The sequence below is a fragment of the Andrena cerasifolii genome, chromosome 9 (assembly GCF_050908995.1).
Source record: "Andrena cerasifolii isolate SP2316 chromosome 9, iyAndCera1_principal, whole genome shotgun sequence".
NCBI lineage: Eukaryota > Metazoa > Arthropoda > Insecta > Hymenoptera > Andrenidae > Andrena > Andrena cerasifolii.
In genome coordinates, this window is record NC_135126.1 from 8,382,760 (window position 1) to 8,401,253 (window position 18,494).

Here is an 18,494-nt window from a genome sequence, read left to right on the forward strand (position 1 = left end):
AATTAGAAGAGCGAGGAAATGATTAATATTACAAGACCATAAGGCCGGATAATGCAAAGAGATCGCTGCTGCGCCGTATCATAGCTTCCATTTAATTCCAAGCTCGTGTCGTAGCAGTACGCCCGTACCTTCGGTTGCACCGGATTTGAATACTTCGTTACATATTAGGCAGGATGACCGACAGTACGACAGTAGAGAGGGTAAGGTTTCATCTCGCATTCCTTCTATTTCACTCGTGAAAAAATATTATTAGCGTGTCTCATTCAGTAACACGGCTAAGCAGTGTCTTCTGCACTGAATCATACAAGTCTCATTCTGGAGAAAAATCAATGACAGTGACACTCATCTTTATCCTCTAACAATGCAATGTTATTACAGGAGAAGCACATGAAACAATTGAAACGGAGTATGGAATGTTGGCGTGAAGTGATACTCCCCTTGAATTCCATTCTATTATGGGAGAAATCTTGGTACCCTGGTCTTATATTTGGAGTCACAAGCACGATATTCTTGTGAGTAGAAATACTTCTACATGATACATAAACGTGTATTACTGGCTGCAACGAATTCTATAAATTTTGAATTGGTCTCGAGTAAACTGTGAAAGAAATATGTTTCTTCTATTCATTTCAGGAATTCTTGGTAGAACTAATTTACAAAATAATGACTAGAAGTTCATTTTTAATGTTCCTTTCGATGTGATATTTATCAATGTGCACGTGTATGTTGTGTACTCTGTCAAATATCCATGGATTGTTTCATTTACACATTTCTATGTACCACCGAAGCCTGTAAATATCTTGCAATGCCTGTGAGATTCTTTTGTTTACAGTCTGATATGGATGTTGGAGCCTGCTCTGCTTAGAATAATATCTGTATCTCTTCTTGTGTTGGCCTTAGTTGATTATCTTGTACCACCTCTGACAGGCTTTTTGTGTACTTTCAATCCTTGGACAGGCCAAAAAGAGAAAAAGTTGAATGAGATTTGTCAGAATCTGTCCGCAACGATCTTACAGTTACAAAGCCTATGGAGAATAATGTTAAATACACGAAATGACCGTCCTAACGTTGTAAGTTGGCAAATCATGGATTTAGTACCTGAAAATTCATATGCCGTATATGACTTTTATGCATGGAAATTATTGAGCTCCGTTCTGTTCCAGTACTATGCCACCATAATATCTTGCCTCGTTGTTTGTATATGGATTGGAAATACGATCAACAATTTGCTCCTACTTTATCTTGCTGGTAACAATTTTGAAATTTATTTACTTGCATAACATTCTAGTTCGTAACATGTACACGCTAAAGTTAATTCTGGCCCTCGGGTATGTTACAGTGACGGTTATTCTACTTATGCCAGGATTCAGACACAAAGTACGTTCAACACCGTTCTTAACATTTCTGCCTGATTATTTGAGCGAAGCGAAAAAATCATAATCATCGTTTTGTATGTATCCCTCTCACTTCATTCTCTATAAGGCTTCTCTTATGACATAAATTAATTCGTAATTTATTAGTTCGATGCTAGGGTGAAATAGATTTTATGCTTTTGCGGTATTTGTAACTACCGTGAAAGAGCTCTTCTGTTTTGTCGTTTTATGTGATACATAACATGATAACTCATTTTTAATGCACTTTTATACTACAAATATACTCCTACGTCGTTTCTTTATTATAAAAACAATTATAATAAAGGTATTCCGTGTTTTACCAATGTTTATTTAAATAGGAAAATGATACTCAATTACGATACGTTCCTATTGCTAAAAATTATTTCGTTAAACGCCAGGCGACATATTTTTAGTATATGTAACGTGTATTGCATTAGACATTATGTATTATTAAAGATGTTCACAACAATCTGCTCCTTGAATTTTTAAAGCGTTTGAAACTCGCGGGTTCGTTAAAAGAAATTTGGGGCGGCGCTGATCGCGCAAATGAATGTAGGCCTTGTTTATCATTTATCATGTGTGTACCTTGACCAAGCCACTTCATTTAATGATAAACATCAAGAGTGGTCTAACAAGAAGTTCGTAATTATGCTGCGGCCAGTTACGGTTTCGCACACCTCGTTAATTATAAGTGGAACGAATTCGTTGGGCTTCTTAGTTGTATTGGGTTAGGTTTTCCTTCTCCAGTGCAATTATTGTTTACGTCAATTGTACATGCGTTATCGTCAACAAACCATTAGTTACCGTAATTTTTAAAATAGTTTCTAATTTCTCGTCTATTCTACGATATAACGTACATTATACGAGAGAATAATGGATACAATACTGAAGTTAAACGAACAAACAGCAGGCAGAGACAGAATTGTCAGGTATGTGAGTTATATTTTGCTTCGCTGCATTTCTAAGCGCGGTGAACAAGTCAGTTTTACACTTTAATTATTGCTCGTTATTTAATAACAGAGCTACAATGGCTTAATGGTTGTTAATAATTTACAGATTAATGCAATATGGAAGTCGGGCTTATTGGTATTACGCTCAGAATATCCGTACTACGCAACATTCTGCTGAAATTTTAAGGAGTTTAGAATACACTTTCAGTTCATTTAGAAAATGTACTATTTCACCGATCTTCCGGAGGTCATTGCCATCGGCTCTACCACTAATGTTCTAATCTCTTTCTTTTAGTATTGCGTCTTGGAAGATGCTTGGACAGTTTGTACTCTGCCTTGAAAATAATGAAATATCCGGACGTAACAGTAAGAGTTACTTTGTCGATATCAAAAATTGCTAACGCTCTATACCTACTAGCGGATCACATAATTTGGATCGGTCGCGTCGGATTATTTAGAGTCGACATAGAGAAATGGAGCAAAGTAGCTAATAAATACTGGTTAATGACCATTATTATGAATCTTACAAGGGACATATACGAAATTATTAAAATCCTGGACAGTGCAGGGAAAGGTGTGTTGGCGAGGCCAAATTTGTCTACCATAGGCACGCAGTATGAAATGTTATATCATTTAAGGAACCATAAAGACGTCGTAATGGACGCCATTAAAAATGGATGCGATTTGTTTATTCCATTGACAGCATTAGGTTTTACCAAATTCACTCCTGGTACGATAGGTATATTCGGTGTTATCTCTTCGGTTGTAGGTCTTTATACAATAATTCACCCGTTATATAAATTAACACCAGCATAAACCTGTTCGTGCATATAATGTACATATACATGCATTACAAATCATTTTAATTAAAAAGTGAAATATATTCAGTATATTTTATACTATATTACTTTTATATGGGTCTTGTATTTTATTGAATTTTATCAGTTTTGTATATTTTGAACACTTATACAACAACGGTTCTGTGATATTTAAATATATTGTGATTTATTTCTGGCACGTTTTTTAAATAAATTTGTAATACCTTAGAAAAGCTGAGGGGTACTTACTACATAAAAGAAGGATCGGGATAAAAGGTGAAAAGAAGTATTTATTCAGTCACATTTTCATGGAAACATATTTAATAGTCAGTTAACCTCAATTGTATTTACTGATATATAGTAACAAAACTGCTGTAAAAAGTTGTCGCATTCATTCAATTGTAAAATCTCAAGCATTACTCTCCGTTAGTATAGGCACAGATCCTTCTTGGATTATTAATTCGTACTTATTAGAATAGTACATTAACAAAATTCCCCATTTGCCGCAAATCATGGACCATACCGCCTGTATAGCGGTACTCTCTGCAACTGGCACGATGGCTAAAACATTAGGAGTACAAATTCTTACAAACCTCCATGAAAGTTGACGAGTTTCGATAAAACTCACGCTACATAAAGCAATACATTTAAAATTACTTGTATGTCAGAAATGATAGGAATAGTACACTTACGAATCTGATAATAAAATGTGAGGAAGAGGTACCAAATTAAAAATGTGGTACCAGCAACGGCACTCACAAACCCGACGCAATTCAGATTCCGCAGTGTAACTTTAGTGTGCCATCTTTCTAGAGTTTCCTTTCCTTTAACCCAATGCAGGTGAAAGCAAACTGCAGCTAATACACCTATAAAATATACAAAGCAACACTTTTCACGTGAAACCCTTGTTGATAGTGTTCTCGTGAAAAAAAGCAGGTAACACCTAGCAACGATAAAAGTGCATGAACATTTTTAATTCATCGCATCTCTCGCCATATGCGACAAGTATTGAATATCAAAAAGCATAGTTACTGCTACAAATATTGGAGAAGAAAGTGCAACTACTCTCTATTACACGAACAGACACAATTTCATACTAAAAGAAGAAAGAATCTTAGAATAATAGTAATGTTCAGTGATAGCAGATCAGTTTTATTTCTCACGAAACAAAAGACGACTACGTATTCCTTCTAATAAAAGTACACTGACGTGTTGCGCACGTCAATAGTTTAAGTGCCTTGCGAAACCATTGTAGAATCCGTGTAATCAGAATTTCTTACATGATTGACGTAAACGATGTAGTACAAAATGTTTACGATTCAATAAGGAGTGCTAACCTGATAAGATCGCCCAAAATCCGTCGTCGGGATTACCGTATGCGGCGACGAAGACGATACACGCCGATATGCCTACAAACACACCAATAGCGCTTATTATCAGGTGTATGGCAAGGTTCCGAATCATTTTTGAATTGTCGTATTCACTGCGCAGTACATAAGACGGTGTTTGTATCGTGTCATAAGGAAAGTCGGCTTCCAAATGAAATGGAGGCGTGCTAAAAATTACATAGCGCCGGCAGACAGATAATTAAAGTAACTGTTTGCGGCAACGCCGAGCTATCTGCAATACATGAAAGTATCGCCGAGATACTCGAAATCGCATTAAACAGACTGTCGATAATTAACGTTGGACTTTATTTCTTCTTTTTTTTTTGTCAAATTTCATCATCATAGCCGGCATTTGCGTCCGTTAAACGGGCTTGATAAATTTTTATGAATATCGCCCGACAGAGTTCCATAAAGTGATATAAGGATTTGTAAGTTTGTTACGTATGTGTCTAATGTTAGATAAAACTTGCATAATGGAATTTAAAACGTTTATTCCGATTCATGGGAATGTCAGCGCGCCATCTGCGAAACAACGTTGCAACTATTCTTTCCAATTTCTCTGCGATATTGCAACAGGTATCACTCGTATGTAGGTATATTTTGTTTAGATATCGCGAATAGTATTGTTCCCAGTGTATTCAGAATCATCAGGTGTGTGTTTCGTTTGCGTGTGTAGTCTGCTATACGTTCAGCACATGCGAGCGCGCTTTATTACCAGTGGTAACGAGCGAAGAGAAATCGAGTTGGAATAACGTAAGACTGCGTTTTTATGTTTCTAAGGCGTTTATGTAATGTATGTGTAATATGCACCACCATGCTAGTGATAATGATAGCACGAACAGTGGGCTTAATTATCGCGGGTTAGTTACACAGTAGCAGACATTTTCGGGACGTGAAGCTCGCGGTAAATAATGGTATCTTTCGCGCGTTGTAACTTCTTTTTTCGTAGCGGTAACGTAGTATCGCGGAGAGAATTATTTAATGACAGATAGTAATTCATTTTCTTTATGGTTCATCATTTATTACTATTCTGGGGTTAGGTTAGCACATGGATCGGACTTCTTGACAGTGGCTTCTCCGTTATGAGGTCTTGATTGCGCCTTTTCGTATTCGTGCATCATTATCGTTGCTCCTGTGCGGCTGAAAGTATCTTGGTACATCGAAAGGATCCCACGTAATAGTTGCGGTCTTATGTAACCGAGTACTACATATAATAATACATTATTAGTTCAGTAAGCTTTGATACTATACTATTTTGCAATTGCTCGGCATCCATTACATTCGAATCGATGCTGAGGATTATTTAGACTCCATCACGATTGCACTTCCGGTATCCAGTTAAGTCACACAATTTATTTCAAACGAAAGCTTACTTCGTTTCGTGGTTACAGGAGGTGCAAGAACCTTTTCTGCGGCAGGCTTGGAGTACAAGTGTTTAATATACTCCAGAAATTGGTTCTCGAAATCCTCGCCATCCTTTGGGTGCTCTTCATCCCGCGGGGTCCCTACACTTCGTCACACACGATTTTTTTTTAAAAGAAAATCCAAGTTAGAGGTAATTTATTTTTTTACGACTCACGGGGATCCTTGAAGGTGACTTGATAAACGGATCGTGCGTTATCGAGAATATGCTTGTAGACTAATTGCTCGGCAGCCTCGTCTAGTTTAGTAGGAATCGAAGCTACGCACGGGTCGATCTCTCCTTCGCTGATACGCTCCGAGAAGTAGTCCCTTGGCTCGATTCTGTGGGAAATGTGAGTCAGATTTTCAAATGGAAGTTCCGTGAATTTTTCTTCCTTCATCCCCCGGGACCTGAGGCTTATCTCGTGGACGATTCTTTCCCGGAAACATGTTCCTCAGGGCGGGAACTGGGGATCCCGGGGTACCTGAGCTCAGCAATGCTGAGACCGTGGAAATGGCTCAATCGCGAGTATTCTGATTTCTGACAATGAGTATTGAAACTATTTGAGGAACACTATTTCTTGGGAAGAAACTTACATTTCTGCTGGTGTCTGTCCCCTGTCAATAAAATGACGGCTGTATTCCGTGGCAAACAGTCTGCAAGATTTTGACATTTTGCTAACATAATTACAAGTGAAAAAAGAAGTTAAAAATAAAATATTAGAACCCGCACGTGCAGCTTTGCTGTTCCAAAATTAATTGGTTATTAAATCACAAACAAAAGACGACACATATGTGTACGTCCCTTTGTTTTTATCGTGGCGCATTATTTTCAAACGTTAAATGATTCCACGCAGTTTGGAGGGTTTACATTTTTCATTGAACGTGGCAAATTTTGTACAGCCACCTCTAACGATGTCGGGTACGCGATGAAATCAGGGAACTGTATGTCGAATCGAATTCACTGCTTGCAGTCGCCGAATCTTCTTCTTGACGAAGGCAGCGGCTCCAGGTGTTGTTGACGATTTTTCATATTGCGTAGACCCATCTTACTAAAGGTGTCCATATACTCCGAGCGGCCAGTGAAAGGTTCCCCCCACAGAGAGAAACTTTCTGGAACTAAATATACATTTCCACTCCGTTACATATTCATCTTTAAATTACGCAGACCACTTCGATGACCCTTCTCTTTAACAGTATATATTACATTGCTACGTTCCCCTTTGAATTTCGGGAATCGACGTCAGGGTCTATGAATATCCGTCTACAAAATTATTCTCTTAGAAAAGTATCTCCTTCGAAGAATTTCTGAGAGTGCATGCCATACACTTTCCAGCTTTTCTTGTCCAGAATAAATTTCATAGTAACGAACAAGAAGCTTTTCTTTCATGGGGGTGTGTTCAGTGGCGAATTTAAGAAAAAAGGCCCAGGTGCCAAACGTTCTGAGACACCCCGTGTACGTAACAGAATTATAAATAAATATTCCGCGCGGGTGGTATGAAAATTATGGGAAACCAAAGAAGATATAATGTCGGAATATTTTTTTTTATCATATTTTTTTTTGTAAAACGGGACTCTGGGCGCAGGGGCCAAACGCAACTGTTGATCGGTTAAATCCGCCACTGGGTGTGTTTCAGAAATATTAGCAAATCCCAGGAAATCCCGAATTTTTAGATGAAGTTTCCGAACTACCAGAAAAGATTCTCTACCTTGTAACAAATTAATCGTTTTAGCCGGGTGAATGTGCGGCCTCTCAATAGCGGTGTATCGAAATCTAGTGGGATCCCTGTAGCCATTCTTTAGTTCCGCAACTTCCTCTTCGATTGGCGAACAATATGGCGAATCAACCGCAGCCACTAGCTGCCTGTACTCGCTGATCGGTAAACCTGAATTCAACGAAGCCAATCATTTTAGAATCAGACGAATTATTCTGTCGACACTGTTTCCCACCTCGTTTCCCATAATCTGTCTTATAGAAGGTCTTCATCGTCTCGTCCATCGGCTCGCAATTACTGTCCAAAATAGCCGTCGCCAGATTGGTCATCTCTTGATTAACGTTCACCAATTGATCATACAATTGTCGCTCTTTTTCAGCTAGGTACTTGTACCTGCAAACATTTCTTGCTCTAACATTCCCTTCGAATCATTTCAACTACGATCTCTCGCAGGCATTAGAATTGTCGGTTCATGTATTGGACGTCGAGCAAGAAGCAAATTCGCCGATCAAAAGCCTGCGACTTCCTTCTTTAAAATATTCCTCTGCAACTCTACGTGTATAAGGGAGATTCAGTGTGGAAAATTACCGATTTTTACTGCCTTGGTGGGCATGCTCGTCGCATGGGCAGTCCTCAGGATCGATTCTGGGGGTGTACAGAGGAATCCCTGCGCTCATCGGTGGCTGGGCAGGTTTTGCAATCAGGGGGACCGCATACGGCCAATTAAAGTCACGGTGAGTGATTGTGACGAAATTTTCCAACGCAGTAGCCATCGTGTACCGGTAATTTCTTCACGTGTTAGGATACTAAAATTTACGTAGACCTTTATGGAGGAAGTAATTATCCCATCGACTCACTCCACCGCAGCATTGAAATAATATTCAATTTAGACCAGTGGTTCCCGAACAGCGGGTCGTTTAATGTTTTCGGTGGGGTCGCCGCGGTTATTAGTTAACGATTCTTAGCGATTATTTATTTTAATGTGGTTGCATTGTTATATTCTATTAATGATGTGACTCTGCTTTTTCATTTATGATAGAAAGGCGAAGCTGGTTACCCAGATGCAAGCATAACCATTCCACTAAATATGATAATTAAATTCATCAAATATCTTTAAGTATATTTAATATAATTAAATAGTATTAAGTTAGAATTTTATTCTGAAATACCTTTTATTTTAATGTGTTTTCTTTATCTTATTAAATTTACGTTACCTTATATGGCGAGGGGGGATCGCAGGTTATTCGAATATTATAAAAGGAGGTCGCGACTCGAAAAAGTTTGGTAAACACAGATTTAGACACTCGGAAATTTGGAAAATGTTAGCTCAATACAAAACGTTCAAATTCCGCTACATTTTGCTAGGTTCGACGAGATCGTTATCGGCGATTTTCGAAAAATTCCGGGCAAATAGACGCGACTTACCTGAGAATTTCGATGCAAGAAACAGCGACTAAACGTTACATGGCAGAGGAAATTGAGCCGATTCGTCTACGCTGGTGGCACCACCGAATTTCGTTACCTTCCGGAGGAAGCAAAACAGCGTCTCTTTGACCAGCATGATCGCGGCAACGACAGCTTTATAAAGCGCGTAGTGAAGCACAGCGTTCAGAAACGCGATGCTGATACCTTCGATGACGGACTCGGCCGTCAGCCTCGAGTCGTTCATCCTCAGATTCGAGTATTACAAAGGCATTTCGAGGCACCGCGAATTTACAGGTATCCGAAATTCAATCCTGCCACCTGACATCCGCAACAAACACTCTATACGCCAGAACGATCCACTTGAAGCTCGCGCCTGTTACCTTTTTCTCAGATAATTTCGCGGCGCTTGAAATAGAATCGCAGCGGTTGGATTTGCGAAAGAGTAATGAAAGCGGCCAGTCGTTAATGAAACGATGTACGGGGATAATTTATTGTTGTCAACCGTGGACGTACAAATTGCTCAATAGAAAAGAATAAGCTTCGCTTCCTAAACGGAGGTGGCCGAGGTGTCGCTGCACTTTTGATAGGGGGCTGTGTTTCTCGAAATGCGACTAGGGATTTCCGATTCTTGCTCCTCGTTTCTCTTCTCGGTCTCCGTTTCGAAATCTTGATCGCCGGATGGAGCGATCTTGTGGCACGTTCGAGGGTCCAAGGGCAGCCGTTTCCTCGACTTCGAGCGTTGCCTCTCCTTCTGCGATTCTAACGACGAAAATAAGTGCTCCTGGAGATTCGAAGGGGCGAATCTAAACATATTGTCCTGCGATTGACTGCAATTCCTTCTCTGAACGCGACCCCTTGCTGTCGTGAAAATTGGCCTCGTCGTCTCCTGAATGCATCCACAATTCAGTCTAGTAATTGTGGTCATTGTGCCGCATGGTTCCAGGTTCTGAAAAAAACGGCATTTCATAAATGTAATACGTATCCCAAAGAAGCTGTAGAAAATTTGATTTCTCAGTGACGTCGATGCGAGACAATGGTTCTTGAATCCTTTAAGGGAAACATTGGAACGATATCTATTTCTATGTTAATCTCATTGTTTATACTTTTGGCACACTCCTCAGCCGATCCCCAGAACACGATTGGAAGCTGGAACTTTGCAATCTTCCGTTCGGTCTCATCGTTGGCGCGGCCAACCTCGGACCGAAATAATATTCGCCGATCAATCGTTTGATCTCTTGCGAATAGTATTTCTCGCTGAATTCTCGTTTCATTTGTAGTTCTTTCAGCCTCTGCAGTCTCTGGACCGCTATCATCGCCTCGGACCCGATTAACTCCGGGTGATACCTCTCGCGGAGGGCTGCATTGTTGCTGTGCTTCGGGACGACGTTCACGAAAACCGATTCGTCCGCATAATTGTGGAACTGCAAACGAAAGCCTCTGATACTTAAAAGCAGAGTTTAAGAGTAGCTGGCAGAAATCTTAGTTCTCCAGTTCCCGTTTTTAATCGATTCTACTGCCGATTTCATAATTAAATAGACTATTTAGTATGGGAAAGCAGATTGGCTGAAATATCTATAAATGCAGGGGAAAACCATTTGCTCGGTAGTGTTCTAAAAATTTCATTTTTGGCATTCGCGATAGTTTGCCCGCTTCTACGACGCGGTTTAGTTCGCAAATGTGACGTTAAAATAGACCACCGTTAATCATACGTTATTCTTATTAACGCCGGTTTCTTCAGCCTCGGCGAGAGTTTCCCGGGAAGTCCTCGCGTCAAGAAATTTCGTCTCGCGCACGCCGGTGCAGTCCTGTGGATAATGGTTCGAATTGGCGTACCGCACCGCGTTGGGATGTATCTCCCTGGACCAATTGTTTGCTGGCACGGTACCAGCGTGCGGCGAAGCTTTTCGACGATTATCTCCAGCTTTCGGTGGCCACCTTGAACCAATCACCATCGTCGTGTCAGGGGATGATAATTTTATGAATTGCAATCGCTATAGGTTAAGGGAGGCAGTTACTCGTCGGATATTTTGCCGCGAATGCGAGTCGAAGGCATGGCTGTCATTTTAATTTATTCCCTTGAATGCGCCGTTGAGAGATGCATAGCTCTTCCTGCATTATCACGTAGAATCTCTCTACGCTATATGCTTCTTCAGATTCACATAGGTAATTTGTCCGTCTTCCATGCCGCAAATCAGGTGGTCGAGACCCTTGGGCAACTTCAAGGTTCTCAGTGCTCTGTGTGAAATATATTTCGAATGACCGAGAAAGAGAAGCTTATTACCGAAAGAAATCTTTTAAAAATTGCAGTGTAGCCACACGTGCGCAGAGAAATTAATAAAGTTATTACGAGGAGAATGTGTGGACGGGTCTACCAAGTACAGGTCATCGAAACACAATTGAAGAGTCCTTGAAGAAAACACTGTAAATGCCAAGAATCAAATTTTATACTTATAGTATTGGCACGTAGAACATTTCTCGATAAAATTACAGTTTTTTTTCTACAAGGACTCTTCAATTCATCCCCCAAAGGTGTGGCTTATGTCTTTTATTTAATACAGCTTTGTGGACGGTATAATTAATTCAGACGTGATTGTTTAAAATGCCGCCATCGCCCATGCCGGTGCTGCGGTCCTCTTGTGATGAATCCTCGTTTTGATAATGGCGTGGCCTAATCTACTGATGCCATCCTGGTACTCTGATCGCCAAGGTGGTAACCGCGTTTCTTGAGAATCATCTTCACCCTTCTTTTTCGTTACGTCCCCTATATCTCCCGTTCCACTGGCACCGCGATCGCGTTTAAGAACTCCAGACCGAGCGGAGGGACGACAATCAATATCCTCTGGCGGTCGTCCGCTGGCAGCGCAAGGTCCCCTGGCCATTTCGTCCGTAGCTGCCGCTGCTGTAAATGATTTTCCCATCGCGATTACTAGGCTAGTCCACCACGACTAAGAATCGAAAGCTTACCCGTTTCGGAGAAGTCCACCTGGTAGGTGGTCTTCAATCGATCTCGATCCACGCGTTGGATTATCTCGTCGATAGGGGTGCTCTGTAGGATTCCATAGAGATTAGGATACTTCTCTTCCAACTGAAACGAGCGTGTCTACGTAGAAAGCGCAAGATACCTTTCAATCTCCACTGATTTACCTTCCTTATGTACGTGCCCGGTTGGTCGTGCTTCGACGCCTCTGTCTCCGGGTACGGCCCAGTTTTGGCAGGATAGAGCTTTGCGTCCAGCAGCCGCCCCATAGGACCCAGGCGGCTCCACTCGTGTTCATCTCCGCATGGGTCGACGACCTTTATTTCGCGCGAACGCGTGCTACATCGACAGGAGCCACCTTCCTTCAGAAGACTCGGCGGCGTGTGCTTAATCCTCCTCGAAGGCCACGCGTAATCTTTCTGATACGTTGAAATAAACTGCTCCATGCTGGCTGATCTCTTCTTTATTTTTGAACGGTCGATGGAGAGCTGATTTCGTTACTACAAAAACTCCGTCGCGATACCTTCCATCGCTTCTTGTTTTCTCAGTGGGAATCTACAAGGCATTCGATACACCTATTAAGATTATTCGCAACGGGGTGCCTCGAAATAAGTAGCATAATTTTAGAAAACACGTTAGAAATAGACACTCCCTTAGACCTACGAAACTCGCAATAATTCATGGAAATATTTACCTTGTGGGTCCATTTCGGTGTGCTTTGAAGTTTGAATTTTCCTCCGGACGGGGGAGTGAGGACGGGGGTTGGAATTAAGGATTACTCTGTGATTTACATCGCGCGCATTGCTATAGCCCGTTTCGCTCTGCCGTCGCGGATTTTCTACTATTATTTTATGCCAGACATCTCGGGACGTTAAATTTGGAGGTTGAAGAGCCGCGCGATGAAATCTCGCCGGTGAAACAACGCGAAACGCCGACGGTTTGAGAGCCGCGACAACGTTCAGCCTTCTCGCGCCCCTTCATTGTAGCCGGTCAGCCAGTTAGCGACCCGAAAGTTCAGTAATTTCGCCAGTTCAAACAAACGGCGGGGGCAGTTGTACAACTCCCGCGCCGGCGAACAGTCGACGGCGTATGATTTTAAGTTGCAACGTCGGTTGAGCAAATAAACCCTGCCCAATAAATAGTCGTAGAACGATACTGTTCGCGCGTTTACGTGCAATCGCGAAAGAACGATGCCGCGTATTAACGCGAGATGGCACCGTCCGTTTCGGATTATTGCCTTTGGCCTAGCGCCATTCTCAATAGGAATTATCCATCCTCCAGGTCAATATTTCTGCCTGACGTAGTCGATCGCGCGATAAAGAGAAAGGGGGATATCAATGGGGAACTTCCCCGCCCTCCTTAAATATCTCTATCGACCAGCGATTCGTCGAATTCATCCCCCTGCTCGACTACCAGGCGACTCTGTCAATCGAAGCAATTGTCATTACTTAGTAAGAAGCCCGAACACTGCGTGGATTATTTTACACGGTTGGAACGACACGTTCCCGCTCGGTTGCACAGCATCAATCTTATTCTCACCCCTACTTTTTCATCGGCGACTGGCGACGGTCCAACACCAACAGATAGTTCAATGCGGGGACTAGGCATAGGCCACCGACTGCAATCGACGGTACAAGTCGTGCTCGCTTTATTTAGAGATACGTCAATTCGAGAGTCCGGTCACTCTGCTTCCGGAGTCCGTCCTCTCTCCTACGCGAAGCACTCGTCAGCTCCGCTCCTTCAAATCATCGATTCACCCTGAAAATCCAAAGACGCGTCCGGTCCCTTCGTCGCGTTTCAACTTTGCACCCCCTCTTTTTATTGTCCTCCTCCCCCCCTATACTAATCCTTGGTGTACGACGCGAAGATCAAACGATTCGGAGGAGTAACGTCGAGATCAAAGATTGCCTGCCGCCGCGATCGGTTTTTCTTGTTCGTATTGGAAATTAGGCAGGCGGGAGATTTTGAGAGCGTACGTTTATCAGGCGTCGAGGATGCGACAGGCATCGTGCAAGGGTTCTATGATCGGGAAGCTATGACATCACGGGACGTCGAATTCGAAGATGAAACGAATCGCCTCGGTCGCCTTCCTTCATCCGTTGGCAGGCCTTCTGTCCCGTAGGAAGGAAAGCTCGGAAACGGACTGTACCGATGGTTGCTCTAAAGATATCGCTGCGTCCACACGGCCAGGAATAGAACCGTGACGTCGTTGTTCGTCGACCAGAGCGGACACAACTCCTCGGTTCGCCGTACACCGACAGCCAGCCAATGGGATTCGTTTCGAGGTCGATGCTGAAGACGGTCCTCCGAACGCCACCCCGCAGAGGGATTCTCGTTTTGTCGCCGGGCCACTTCCTCGTTTTCCACCCGCGACTTAGCGTGACTCGGTTTTTTCTTCTTACGAAACGGTGGGTGACGGGCGTTACCCCGTCTCGCTTCTATCGATTCTCCGGATCCTTTCGCGGACGGTTTTTGGTACCGGCGTCGAAGAACGGGGATAATGACTGTCGATGTCGAGCAAGATGTTTCATAGCTGCTGGGTGATCGTTGAAACTTGTCGAAACGTTCGTACGTAGTTCCAAGGGTTTTACTTTGACGTGCACCCTGGCATTGGGAGCTTAGAGACAAGTATTTATTCAGAGTAATTGGGGACCTTGTAGCAAGAGGGGTGCAGCTCCATCTTTACCAACCTCGAGTTAATTAGAAAGAACTGTTGAATTATTGCTTTGACATAATATTAAAAAGAGAGTACTAATTGAAAAATATATTTCTTCACACAGTAAGCAGTAGGTAACAAAGTAGATATTGAGTTGCTAAGATTTTATTTCTATTCTTGGCGAAAAATATTAATATTACTATTACTATTTCTATTTTTATTTATTTGCAATAAATCGCTCACTTATTACAGAATTTTTCATTAAACGCGGACCAAACGATGTAGAATTTTTCCTACAAGTAGGTGCTCCGAATATTCACGATCTTCTATGGAGATGAGAATACAGTATAAGAGTCTATCCGAGAGGATTTGAAATCTCTGAAACAAGTCTTAGAAGCCTTGGTGTTTGTCTTATTCCAAATAAACTAGCCCCTTGTCAGGCAATAAAGTGTAGCTAAAAAAGCCAGGGTCCTTTTACAAAGGAGACCTCAGGCCGCCCCGAGTTTTTCTAAAAACGGAAGATTGATCAAATCCACGAAGAATCGTAGACGGCGACACTAATTTACCGCTGAACTGTATCTCTCCGTTCTACATCTCGCCTTGCCACTGTAACCTCAAAAGATCTGAAAAGACGGATTCGAGGGAGGAGGAAAAAAGACAGGGGGGAGGGCGGCCGTCGCGAGCGGAGTCGATAAAAATCGTTGACAAGAGGCGCACCGTAAATTTCTGGGTGGGAAAGAATTATTGCTGCCAGATAAAGGCACCACGCAGCAACGATCTGACCAAAAGCACCGCGCAGGCCAAGGAGTTGCAGAGAAACGCGCCGTTACCGAGTCGGTCGCCCGAGCTTCTCCTTTTTGGAAGCTCTGGATTCCTCGTGCGTATGACTCAACGATGGGGGAAAAGGAAAAGCGGTGGCCCAGGCATGTACCGTTCGCTGATGAAAGCACGGGTGCGACAAAGGAGCCGCTGCAGCGCGCTTCGAATTAATCCGCGTACGATTTTCCACTTTCGGGGGAGCGTTCAACCCGTCGAAAGACGGCGACGCGCGTTCACCTTTCAATCTCCTTTGTTAAAGCTGGCGGCAAAACTGTCAAGCGGAAGATCTGGAAAACCCAGAAAGCCCAATGAACGACCACAATCAGATAAATCACGAGTACAGTAAAAAAAAGTAACCACAATTCACGCGGATAGCCCATAAAGTGGACTAGCTTTTAAAAAACTCGATCAAACGGAGGCTTCACTTGCGCAACACACGTGTGCCGGCAACACATGTTCGAAGGGATGATTCAGCTCGACCAAAGAAGTCGTGACCCCTCTGCTCGGAGCGAATCACCGCGAGCTGTATTCCAAGTATGAGGACATCGTTAGCCACGCGTGACGCATCTTCCAGAAATCCGCGCGATCGGAAGACCAAAATCGCCATGGGACAAGACAGATAGTGTCGAGCCCGTCGCCTACTCATCCCGAGCAGAAAGCGGACGGACTCCGTCGAAATAGCAACCGGACCATTAACGTTCATTAGCACCTCGCGCGTCTCCGAGGGCGACTTTTACGTCTAACTCCGGCGCAAAAGTGGCGAGAGGCAAAAAAAGGACATCGCTTGGCAATCGAATGGGAGAAGACACGCGCAAACTGCGAAGTAACTCGAGAGAAGACAAACGACCCCCCGTGCGATCGTAAACGCCCCCTCATCCTCGTGTTGTCCACATTCGCGTCCCATCGCATTATCTCGCCGCTTGATCATCGAAGGATTAAGGAGCGCGTGCCACCGCGATTCCAGACAAATCGTGGCGCCCGGTGGTAAATTTGAAAAGTCGTCGCGAGTTCGCCATTCCGGAGGGTAGGTACGTTTACGGCGAGACAACGCCCGAGGCGCCGCGCTCGAACGCCTGTCTCATTAAATTTATAACGGTGTTCTCGCATTCCCGCCAGCTGACGTAGCACCCAATTAAACGTTTGATATAGGGTGGCATCCCCCCCCTGTGTTTTGACTTTCCAGCGGCACACGTCCGCCTCTCCGTTGCCGGCGAAAATAATCCGCGTTCGAGGGGGCAGGGAGAAGGGAGCACTCGCGGCAGAGTTTCGCGGAACGACGAGGCGCGATCCTCGCTCAGGCTGCGGTACAAAGCGTAAAATTACTGCCGCGAGGTAAGCCCGATCACCGAGGTCGCCCTTTTTCTTCCCCGTTTCGCTTCGTGCCAGTGGTCCCCTCTCGTGAGCGTTTTATGGTCCCCGCTGGGAAAAGACTCTGTCCTTTACTCGACTAGATTCTTTTCCTTTTGTCGAAGCCTGTGTGGCGAGAAGCTTTGGGAGGCGTGCTTGAAATTAGCTTCGTTTGCGATTTAGAGTTTACTTGAGCGATTGGCTACCATTCTAGACAGTAGGTATTTGTCTGCTGCTCCGACAGGAGAGGTCTGTTCGGTACGCGAAATTTTGGCATAAAGTGCGGTACGATCATCGAGGTCTCTCTCGCTGGACGCGAAGTGACTGGCGATATCGTTACCAGCGATCGTACCGTCAAATTAATTCGTCGTGATTCCTGTCTTCGTTCCCGTTTCTTTCGCCTCTGGGCTGCCGCGCGGCATTCTCAAGATTCACGAGCGTAAACGTCACACGTTTAAACGTTCCTCCACCTCGACGCAACCCCTCCCCGTGACTAACGATTCCTAAAGCACCATTCCGTTTCCGACGACGAAACCGTAAATATCAGCTGTTAATCGAAGCTGCGCTATTAATAGGCGCGTGTAATCGAAATGCGTAGGGCGGGCCAAAGGAAGGGTTGAAGGTAGTAAAGAGTCTAGAGGAGTCAATAAGCACTTGCGTTGAAGCGGAAAGTTTCTTATTATTTCCAACAGGTTTATTAACGAATCTTTACTCCTAATTGAAGTCCTACTCTTTCGATTCAACCTACTCTTCGATTTTGGAGCATTTAGATGCTCCAAATCTCTTTAATGTGAGAATGTTACGCGAAAGCTACTCTGTCGATACGAAAGCATTTGCAGGGACCACGCCTGAGTAAGACATCCTGAAGCCTCTGATCTTTCACTACTCAATCCCGTGTAGAATGTTCACGTTTCGGTTTCACGAAACGTCCTCGGGTTTTGTCGCGTTTCCCGCTACCCGGAGCTCGTTCCACGGGGCAAACTGATTCAGATACTTTGTTCGAGGAAGCTCTTTGGTAGGCGCGAGCTGGTTCAACATCCCAGGAACACGGCTTCGACGTTCTACGTCCGTTTTTGAATTTCAAGGAACTTCCAAGCTCCAGCGCCTTGGATAGACGCGATATTTATTAGCTTCCTTTTGAAAAGCCTCGCCTGCCTCTGAAGAACATTTTCGACGAATATAAGGAATCACGGAACTATATTATTATCCTCGCGCAAAGTGTAAATGGCGACCGAAGTCACACAAAGGGGAGCCTTGTTAGAGGAGCTTGAAGATCGATCTTCGAAAGGAGTGTCTACCAGATGAATCAAACAAATATGAATCAGCCAGCGCTTTACAATGTTTGACTCCCTTTAATTCTCGATAATCAATGCCCCTGTCCCCCCGAACTAAGCGGTGCGATTTTTCAACTTTAATTGGCCGTGCGGCACGTGGACAAATCGACTGGGATCGCGTTACATCGAACGCACCTGCCAAAATCCTTGTTAACGACACGCCGCTTACAATTAGACCGACGGCGCGACGTGCCGTTCGCGAGGAGCAAGCGAACGGTGCCTGAACGCCCGTCGATCCTCGTCGCGTTTCCATCGCGTAAAAAGTTGCTC

The 18,494-nt window shown here is 43.6% G+C and overlaps 6 protein-coding genes across 7 annotated transcripts; 2 read left to right on the forward strand and 4 right to left on the reverse strand.

Moving 5' to 3' along the window:
• The first annotated feature begins 58 nt into the window (after window positions 1–58).
• Window positions 59–1,863, forward strand: Arl6ip1 (ADP-ribosylation factor-like 6 interacting protein 1). The gene is made up of 5 exons (XM_076819652.1): window positions 59–200; window positions 379–512; window positions 833–1,070; window positions 1,164–1,248; window positions 1,340–1,863. The coding sequence occupies exons 1-5, from the start codon at window positions 174–176 to the stop codon at window positions 1,438–1,440; spliced, it is 585 nt and encodes a 194-aa protein (XP_076675767.1). The 5' UTR covers window positions 59–173; the 3' UTR covers window positions 1,441–1,863.
• Window positions 1,864–1,974: 111 nt separating this feature from the next.
• On the forward strand, window positions 1,975–3,361 carry Pex11ab (peroxisomal biogenesis factor 11ab). Its single transcript, XM_076819647.1, has 3 exons — window positions 1,975–2,323; window positions 2,451–2,566; window positions 2,640–3,361. Exons 1-3 carry the CDS (start codon window positions 2,268–2,270, stop codon window positions 3,158–3,160), a joined length of 693 nt encoding a protein of 230 aa, XP_076675762.1. The 5' UTR covers window positions 1,975–2,267; the 3' UTR covers window positions 3,161–3,361.
• A 99-nt stretch (window positions 3,362–3,460) lies between these two features.
• LOC143372958 (heme transporter hrg1-A) lies at window positions 3,461–5,000 on the reverse strand. Its single transcript, XM_076819656.1, has 3 exons — window positions 4,500–5,000; window positions 3,855–4,028; window positions 3,461–3,723 (listed from the first exon to the last, which is right to left on the reverse strand). The coding sequence occupies exons 1-3, from the start codon at window positions 4,624–4,626 to the stop codon at window positions 3,572–3,574; spliced, it is 453 nt and encodes a 150-aa protein (XP_076675771.1). The 5' UTR covers window positions 4,627–5,000; the 3' UTR covers window positions 3,461–3,571.
• A 1,707-nt stretch (window positions 5,001–6,707) lies between these two features.
• On the reverse strand, window positions 6,708–8,609 carry LOC143372953 (uncharacterized). Its single transcript, XM_076819648.1, has 4 exons — window positions 8,255–8,609; window positions 7,902–8,059; window positions 7,661–7,837; window positions 6,708–7,070 (listed from the first exon to the last, which is right to left on the reverse strand). Exons 1-4 carry the CDS (start codon window positions 8,437–8,439, stop codon window positions 6,913–6,915), a joined length of 678 nt encoding a protein of 225 aa, XP_076675763.1. The 5' UTR covers window positions 8,440–8,609; the 3' UTR covers window positions 6,708–6,912.
• Window positions 8,610–9,604: 995 nt separating this feature from the next.
• LOC143373303 (uncharacterized) lies at window positions 9,605–11,103 on the reverse strand. The gene is given in 3 exon segments (XM_076820439.1): window positions 9,605–10,037; window positions 10,204–10,512; window positions 10,789–11,103. Coding segments are annotated over 3 exon segments (963 nt in total). The 5' UTR covers window positions 11,044–11,103; the 3' UTR covers window positions 9,605–9,638.
• Window positions 11,104–11,627: 524 nt separating this feature from the next.
• Window positions 11,628–14,750, reverse strand: LOC143372872 (uncharacterized). 2 transcript variants are annotated; one of them, XM_076819490.1, is made up of 4 exons: window positions 12,763–14,750; window positions 12,236–12,623; window positions 12,056–12,137; window positions 11,628–11,990 (listed from the first exon to the last, which is right to left on the reverse strand). In XM_076819490.1, the coding sequence occupies exons 2-4, from the start codon at window positions 12,512–12,514 to the stop codon at window positions 11,686–11,688; spliced, it is 666 nt and encodes a 221-aa protein (XP_076675605.1). In that variant the 5' UTR covers window positions 12,515–12,623; window positions 12,763–14,750; the 3' UTR covers window positions 11,628–11,685. The 2 variants fall into 2 exon arrangements, with proteins under 2 accessions (XP_076675605.1, XP_076675604.1); XM_076819489.1 differs by having other exon boundaries at window positions 12,056–12,176.
• Between the last annotated feature and the right edge of the window lie 3,744 nt (window positions 14,751–18,494).